Raw genomic sequence first — 9,074 nt, forward strand, 5'->3', positions numbered from 1 at the left:
AGGTTTCACAGCCCATATCAGCATCCTAGGAAAACTGTCTGTATAAAAGGCTGCCTGCATCCATCATCGGATTAGCTGGCTTCCCTCCACCCACCCAACCTGACCTTTTTCTGCTCCTCAAACCACTTCTGTTAGGTTCAATAGTTGGCTCCCCTAGTCCTCACATTTCTCCAGCATTTCAATCCTGATGCACAGATCTCTGTTCCCTATTCCTGACTTAATCTGCTGTAAACACTAGAATTAACTGGCTAATTTAATTTCTCAAAAAAATGAGCATGAATGCTTACATTAAAACTCACAGGTGCATATTTAGGACAAGAAACAACATGTATGTGGAGCAGGGATAATAGGCTGCCGAGAGAGGAATGCAATATTCTTTAGCACCAAGCTATGATATTTCCACAGGAGACACAAGTGTAGCAGTCTCCTGGTTTATTTATTTCTTTTAAAACCGTGAAAGGTAGTTGTGAAAGGCTGCAATCAGGAAGAAAAAAGGAATTGGGGTGGTGGCTGCTCAGCTCTTTCTTCCAGATTTCCCCCCACTCAATTCCTCCCCCACATGCAAATCTGCCAGAGAATATAAAAAACTTGAGACTGTTATATACCTTACTGCTTTGACTTAGGATGGGGCAGGAAATATATGTGCTTTATATAGTACTACTCCATTAAAATCCATAGCCCCCGTTAAAGGAGAAGATAAAACTAGGCGATGTTTTATTATGCATCCTACACAGCAGATCCTACATTGAGCAGACGATTGGATAAAGGTCCTTTCCAACCCCATAATTCTGTGTCTGATGGATTGTTTACTTTCTATGCCACTTAAGATATTAAAAATATCTCTAAGCAACGCACAGAAAACTAAAGCAACAACAGACAACTTAAAATTTTACAAAAATACAGTTACATATAAAAATATTACATTAATACAAAGTTGCTATTATATATATATATATATAAAAATATATATGAGCAAGAAAGTATTTTTTTTTAAAAAAAAAAAACATTTTTCAGAGTAGTAAGCCTGGAAGATTTCACTCCCAAAAGAACTGGAAAAGACTCTACCATCCATAAGGTAACATTACACACATCAATAAACCACTGAAGGAGGTTTCTTCTTCACCTGATTTATATTCTCAGTACTTACCCGAGGTAGAAAGAGCTTTTCAGCAAGAACTGCTGCATTACTATAGCCAAGATCAGGTGAGAGTGCGACTAACCAAGTGCAGAAATGCAGAAGTTTGTTTTCTGGGCACTCCGAGAGCTGCAGTAATGAGCAGAGAACTTTCAACTAAAGGAAAAGAGGACATGAAATATTACCCAATAGCCTGTTTCCAAAATATCACTAGTACCTGGGCAGGTTGGTTTCAGCAAGGTTTGGAAATATAGTTACTTGGGAAGGAGTCTCATTAAGTGAGTTAGCTAATTAAATTTCTTAAATGCTGTTTAATAATAAGAGTAATAATAATAGCAATAATAATGTGTCTTACAATGGATACAGAATTTTTTTAAAAAATCACATTACAACTTGCATAAAATAGTAAAACCACCCTATTCTCACACAAAACAAGTGGTTAGAATGTTGAAGGGGACAAATGATTGCCAGCACATAACTCTGGTGCTCAAAGGCTTGCTTGCACCAGCTGCCCACATACATGTATTACCATATTTACTTGAATCTAATGCTCACCTTTTTTGGCCAAATTACATTGCAAAAATTAAGGTGCGCATTAGATTTGATGGCACATTTACATTTAATATTTTTTGTGTTTCAAGATTCTGAAAATTGAGGCGTGCATTACATTCGAGGACGCATTAGACTCGAATAAATATGGTAATTTACAAGACCCTTAACAACTTGGGTTCGGGATACCTCAAAGATTGCCTTAATCTCTTGAATCCCTGCCTGATCACTGAGGTCTTCAGGGGAGTCACTGTTAGTGGTATCCTACTGCTTGGATGCACAGCTCATATCCAAAAGGAGTCATGCAATCAGTATCGTGGGCCCAATTCTGCACAACTACTTTCCTGTTGAGGTCAGACAGACTCCCTCCCTGTTGAACTTCCAGAGCCTACTGGAATCTTTTTCTTTTTAATTTCAGCAGGCTGAGGTCTAATTTTATAGTTTAACCATTAAAAAAAACCTTTTCTGTATTGTATTACTTGCACAGCAGTAAGAGGCAATTGTAACCAATTAGAGAGGATTGTAGTTAAGCAGTATATAAATGGTTTAAGTAAGTAAATAAGACAGACATTGTGAATATTCAATTGGCATAAGGACATTTTTTAAAAAAATAAAATAGATGCATTAAAAGGGACTTAATTTCAAGTAAACCTACTTAAGACCAGACTGTAAATTACTTACATTCATTTTGCCCTACTAACCTGGCTTGGAGTACATTCATTAAAAACTTGTAGCTCAGGCGGCGCAATCCCATCAGAAAGCTAAAAGTCAAAGGGGGAGGGGGAAATACAGATAATGTAACAAGGCAGGGTATGAATCTGCTTCTCCTTAAAATGAAACTACTCCAACTGAACAGAACTTTATTCAAGGGGTATATAAGCAGAAATATGCGGTAACAAATACTCACATCAAACTGCATCTCTAGAAGTTCTTTTAGTTTTGGTACATGGTCCTCAAATACAAGAGAAAAATGGTTAAATCGTTTATGTGCTTCAGAAAGTTGCACACTCTGAACAACAACAAGCAACACATCGGCTAATAATATACTGACAATATTTTTATAACACTATACTGTTTCAAAATTTATAAACAAAAGACGTGTGTGTATGGAGTCACAAAGTAATAAGAATCAAATGTTCCATGAACAGGAATGGTAAGTCACTGTCAAAGATCTGTAAAATGGAGGCAGAATGCCTTTCCACAGTCAATATCCTACAAATGTGAGATGACAGGCGCTCCAAATGTAGCAATAGGGTGCTCTGAGTACAGCAGCAGACAGAACAGTTCTTCCAGGATAATGAACTGTTTCAATGATAATTCTTCAACCAGCTCAAATCTCTTCACATGGGGAGCTTCTCAGGTAGACTGAAGAACAATTATCTAATTCCTCCCAAGGTGAGCTAAGCCTGGCAGAACAGCTTACTCTATGGTCTTAACCCCTTCGTGCATTAATTAGATTTAAGCAAGTTGTTTATATGAAGCTGGTTACCCCACAAAATCTTCCTGCAATTGCAAAACTTGTTCCAACTGTCCAAGGGATCATTCTGTTGCCAAAGGGGCCAATATTTCCTATAGGGCATTAGCAGAGGATAAAATATACTTGTGTAGCATCCCTAGTAAGGAGGACTTACGTTCCATGTTTGCCAAAGAAGGAAGAGAATCTAAGAGTTTTCCATACCTTGATATAATCAGGGACCTCGGCTGCAGTGTCCTGTTGGGGGCTCCAATTGGCAACTTTTGCTTCTTCTGTTTCCTCCTTTGGGCAACTTTGATATACATCATTGCTTGTGCTATGAACACCTTCATTCTCGGACACCTCCATCATCAGTTCATTCCCTGTGTTAACTCCAACTCCCTGCATTAGACCATGTGGTTCACAAAGTTCTGTATTCAATTCAACTTCCAGTCTGGACCTCTTCTCCAGCACCTTTTCTTCAGGATCCAGTGGTTCCTCAGCTACTTCCTTATTTTTCCTTATCTGAGGCACAGAACCAGGAGCATCTCCAGTCCATGCTCTGTAGGGACTTGCCTGTTTAGCACACCAGCTTAATTTCCTTTCTAATCCAGGTTTGCCGCAACTAACTTTCTGGCAAATATATTTCAGCTGCTGCCGACATGAATCAGATAGTAGGACTGGCATCACAGAGCTATTCTCTTGCACCCTCACTTGTAGTAAATCCCTCAATCTCTGCACCCATAGATCAGGGCTGGGATCCTGCCTAGAAGCTTGAAGTAGGTGTTGGAGGCATGCTTCTGGCACTGTAGACTGCACTGTAAGCAACAGGGAAAAGAGGTTTCTTTGGCACAACACTGGAAGCAGCAACAGCAACGGTTTTCTGAAATAACCATTTGGAAGAAGAAAAGCAAGATCATCACCAGGGAAATATGATAACTCTATAGTAACATAGGAAGTACAACTCAACATGCAGTACACCTGAATATTTGGTGACATTATACTGGGTTGAATGTTGTTATTACTGTTGCTTTATTGCTAATGGTTTCCACCTGTCTTAATGGTGTTTGTTATTATTTTTGCCGTTATAAAATGTTGGGATTTTATATCCATATGATGGAAACTGGATTATGAGCATCTGGCCCTAAAACAAAGTGGAGAAATTGTGGCGCTCTAGTTGTTGCTGGAATCGGGCTCCTATCAGCCCCAGCCTGAATGGTGAAAATTTGATCAGCAGCATCTGAAGGGCCACAGGTTGCCCACCTCCGCCCTAAAATACATTCTCTGTGTTGAGTAGTCCTTTCCCCTCAATATATAGTCACTTTCTAGCATGTTCTGGATGTGTGCTTTTCTGTCACATATGGGGGAAAGGGAGGACCAAGACCCAGCCATTATATGACACCATAAAATATGGTATTATATGAACATATGAAGTTGCCTTATATGAAGCTAAACCATTAACCCCAGTGTTGTTCATTCTGACTGTCAGCAGTTCTCAGGCAGAGGGCTTTCTGAGTTCAGCTAACAGAGATCTTCTTTTACTGAAGATGCTTCAGAATTAATATTCTCTATGGAAATCCTGTGCTGTACTACTGAGCTATGGTTCCTTCTCTTTTGTAGATACAACCTTGGTTAACCTGGGGCATAATTTTAACAAGTGTGTTCAGGTTGTCACTTCTAGATATCCAGCAGCATTAGGATCCAAAATTTGAATACGAGACCAGAATACTGAGAGGCTATGAATGCAAGAAAAGAAAATGACGTTCCAACATTGCATATTATAGGCATTATTATCTGCAAATTATACTTATTCACCAAAACAATCCAGAATCCAGTACGCATAAATTGATTTTTAAAGCCACACAAACTTTCACCCATGCCCAGAGGACCAGTTCTACCATCTTTCATAACCCAGATTGTCTACTAAAATCAGCAGGGATAGAATACACATCTCAACACAACCTTTTCTGGTTCTGAGCATGTCCCACAACCTACTGGATCATCACTGAAGCAAGTGTCAGATGCTGCATGATTGGGGTTCCTAGGACCTGAAATAATTCTGATTTATGAGGACACTATGCCATATTTTTAAAAATGAGAGATTTGAGCAACTCACAAGGTGAGGGTCTTCTCAGAGCCTGTGAGGACGGGCTCTTGAGAACACAGAATCTCTGTGAAGGTCCACCAGCTGAAGCCCTGGCTTGCTCCTTGCCCAGACAGGGAGCGCTGAAGAGTGCGGAAAGCAGCCAGGGCCCCCCAATGCCCAGACATCAGTGTGCAGAGGAGGAGACGAGAAGCTTTATCAAATCGTTGCAACCAAGGAACGGGCGGACCATCCATGTTGATAGCACTGTTGATCAAGCTCTAATGAATATAAAAAGCATACAAAACAAATCAACGGCAGAACTGGGATGAACCCAAGAGTCACCTGGTCTCGTCCTAGCTTTTCAGACAAGTATTTCTTTCACAATCAACAGCTAATCCTTAAATCGTCATCCTGTGCTTAGAATATATTAAGTGCTTTGTAAGTAATAATAATACACATCACAAGTGGTGGGAGGAAAGAAGATGCACTACAACAGTGGGACCCACAGAACTCCAGGTTTTGCAATGTTCTGTATTTCACCTATAACGTTTTCGAACCACTATACATACACGATAAACTAGTACAGTATCTGTCTGCAGGCTCACAATCTACTAGAAAAATACAAAAAGAGAAAAGGAATGAGGAAGAAGAAAGCAAGCACTGCCATCTTCTGCATAAGCCCTCCTAGTTATGCTTACTAAGTGATGTAGAACTGTACTCTGCACATGCTCAAAAACATTTATATACACACACAAACACACATTCAAGACTTGAGCACAATCATTCCTTAGCTACGAGGTATTTCCCACCAAGTATTTGTCTTTATCAAACATTAAATGAAAAGTTGTGATTCCTCAAGACAAACCCATTCTAGAAATGTGGGGGTTTGACAGTTTCCTCATCTTTCCAAGAGCCATGGGACTTACTCATAACGACTGCAAAGCTATTCATGAGCAAACCAACAACAAAAAAAATATTTCCTCTCAGCATACTCCCAGAACGGTGAAGCTACCTACAATAAGTAATTCTTTCTGTAAGACGATTCTGTTCTTGCTGGAGCCTGATCATAAAATCATGGAAAGGCCTCTAGAGCAGCCTTTCTCAACCCGTGGGTCCCCAGAGAACCGCTACTCTAGAGTCATCTAGTCCAACCCTCTGCAATGCAGGAATCTCAACTAAAGCATACATGCTCTTGGGTCGAATAATGGGGGGAAACAGTAATGCAGTAACCGACACTATCTTTTAAACTGCATTTTTTGCTTTGTTGCCCGAGTGAGAGAAGCCCCTTAGCAGAGGCGCCGCTTTCCTGGTCAAAAATTCCGATCCACTGGCGTCCAACGCAAAGGTAAGTCCAATCGCAGCAGGGATGGAGGTTGCAATCCTATTGAGTAAGCATGTGCACACCTACCTGGGGAGGAGACCCATTGCACTCAGCGGGGCTTACTTCAGAGGAGACACGCACAGTAGGATCGAGCTGGAAGGCTGCAATCTGGCACACATTTGGGAGTGAACCTCACCGAATTCAATAGAATTGAATCCTAAGAGAAGTGAGAAAAGGGTCAAACTACGCAGCAGCTACCTCTACCGGTGTGGCCCGGGCGAAGTCCTGCTTGGAGGCGCGTCCCTCTTGCATCTCAGCCGAGCCGCTTCTTTGGAAAGCGCGCAGGCCGGAGTCCCCGCGCCCTTCTCCTCCGCCTTCCTCGTCTTCCTTCCCGCGCTCTATTTGTGCTCAGAGACAATGTCCAATCCGGCGGGAGGGAGGCGGGGCTAGCAGGCATCTCACGGCCCCAAGAGATAGGAAAAGTGAAAGAGTACTTCCCTCTGCTGCCCATAGAAAAAGTGAAAGAGTACAGTGGTACCTCTGATGACATACGCTTCAGTATATACTTCACTCCGCGGCAGAGACACGCCTTCTTTGTTCTCCACCGGGGCGGAGCAGAGAGCTAACCACTGAAAACAGCGGGAAAACCTTCCTCTCCCCATAATAAAAGAGAGTTCCTGCTCTAACTGGTCTTATTTAACGATAGGAAAAAATAATAAATGCCAGTTATCCACGCATAATGGAACCACCAGCAAAAAAAAAATCAACCCACCACTTTTATTCTGCCAGGGGTTTTGCCTGATGTTCTAAAGGTTATGTTTTGCCTGAGGACTACCTTTGTTTGCTGTTTTCAATATTGCATTTGTGAATCAATTCCACGTTGTCGTGATTTAAAACTGCGAGGGAGCGCCCTGGCAGTGTGTAGCTACCTACCTGCGGCTCAGCGGGGACTGAAGGCTTCTGGTTGCAGCAGAGCTGGAGTTGGGCGCAAGGGAGACACACAAGCCGCATCCTGGCCTGTGTTGTGCATGGAGAACTTTTGGCTAGAGTCAAACTAATGCCAGCCTCGCCTTTTAACTAACAGTATGAATGGTGGACTACACTGCAGGGCTTGTCTAAGCAGGAGGGTCACCCTGATCAGTCACGACTCTCCAGAACTCTCGGCATTGCCTCATGCGAGCCCCCAAACCCTGCACGGCACCCTGCTTGGCACATGCCCAACAAAACTTCGGATTTGGATCCTCCCAACTGCAGAGCTCCCCAGCTTGCCCATGAGATTTTTCAGTAAGTGGCTGGAGACTTTATTGCTTCAAGGCATAAGGTGAACATGTAGCAACACAGACCAGGGCCGTCAGTAGTTCAGCTGCCTGCAATAATTACTCAGCTTGTAACCTTGTTCATTTAGGCATCATTTGCAGAAGCATTTGCTGTTGTGGCATTTAATACCCACTGCAATGATTGTTTGCTGTTTAAATTATATATATTCTGTCTCTAGGGGTACATTTGCCTTTTTGTTTTCATTTCGGGAAGAGCCTGTAATGTAACAATACACCTCCCTTTCTGTGTGCAAATCAGAGACTACTGCCAGCAGAAAGTGGTTGTAACTGCAATCATTTATCCATGTCTTTTCAGCAAAAAACCTTGCTATACAGTGGTACCTCGGGTTACATACGCTTCAGGTTACATACGTTTCAGGTTACAGACTCCACTAACCCAGAAATATTACCTCAGGTTAAGAACTTTGCTTCAAGATGAGAACAGAAATTGTGCAGCGGCGGCACAGTGGTAGTGGGAGGCCCCATTAGCTAAAGTGGTGCTTCAGGTTAAGAACAGTTTCAGGTTAAGAACAGGCCTCCAGAACGAATTAAGTACGTAACCAGAGGTACCACTGTATACGAGAGTTAAGTGACGTGTTGGTGTTCTTTCAATAAAATTTTCTTATTATGCTGTATTTTTCTCCTATACACGCACAGTAGTAGTTTCAAGGAGTGTCCCTTTATGTGTCTAAAGGGACACAAACAGTGCTATCCTATGCATCTTTCTGCAGCAAAGTCCCACTGATTTTATTGTGAGCAGGCATACAATTGTGCACATCCTTAATTAAAACAGAAGATCATGTTTGATGCAAGATTTTAATTCTCTCTTTCAACATATGAATGCCAGTCCCTAGTTTGTCTTCATGAAATTAGTTACCGTGAAAATCTAACTAAGTCATACACTTTCCTGTTTCATGTACGTTTACGCATATGTAATCCTGTTTCACTATTTTGTTTTGTTTTGGAGAGGCAACACACATCAAGAGAATGCTTCAAAAAAACTGAAAAACAAATATTTAAAATTAAATGTATTCCAGTGAAAATAACTTACATTGCTTACATATACGGGCCTCCTGTGGCGCAGGGGGTCAGTGCATCTGGCTATTAACCAGAAGGTTGGTGGTTCAAGCCCATCCAGGATTCCTGCATTGAAGGGGGTTGGACAAGCTGACCCTTGCAGTCCCTTTCCAACTCTAAATCTTGGAAATCCTGCA

General features: G+C 41.7%; 1 protein-coding gene across 3 annotated transcripts in view; it reads right to left on the reverse strand.

Annotated features, from left to right (window-relative positions):
- FANCE (FA complementation group E) overlaps window positions 1-7,072 on the reverse strand; it is an 18,902-nt gene extending 11,830 nt beyond the window's left edge. The window contains exons 1-6 of one of the 3 annotated variants that reach the window (XM_081915584.1): window positions 6,803-7,072; window positions 5,254-5,501; window positions 3,363-4,020; window positions 2,592-2,636; window positions 2,386-2,445; window positions 1,148-1,291 (exon numbers count right to left, since the gene is read on the reverse strand). In XM_081915584.1, coding sequence (XP_081771710.1) covers window positions 1,148-1,291; window positions 2,386-2,445; window positions 2,592-2,636; window positions 3,363-4,020; window positions 5,254-5,501; window positions 6,803-6,856 — 1,209 coding nt within the window. In that variant the 5' untranslated portion in view covers window positions 6,857-7,072. Of the gene's footprint in view, window positions 1-1,147; window positions 1,292-2,385; window positions 2,446-2,591; window positions 2,637-3,362; window positions 4,021-5,253; window positions 5,502-6,631 lie in introns of all 3 variants that reach the window. The other 2 variants (XM_081915586.1, XM_081915585.1) reach the window with 2 other exon arrangements.
- Window positions 7,073-9,074: the final 2,002 nt, after the last annotated feature.

The sequence above is a fragment of the Podarcis melisellensis genome (genome assembly GCF_964234715.1).
Source record: "Podarcis melisellensis genome assembly, chromosome: 6".
In the NCBI taxonomy this organism is placed as follows: Eukaryota; Metazoa; Chordata; class Lepidosauria; order Squamata; family Lacertidae; genus Podarcis; species Podarcis melisellensis.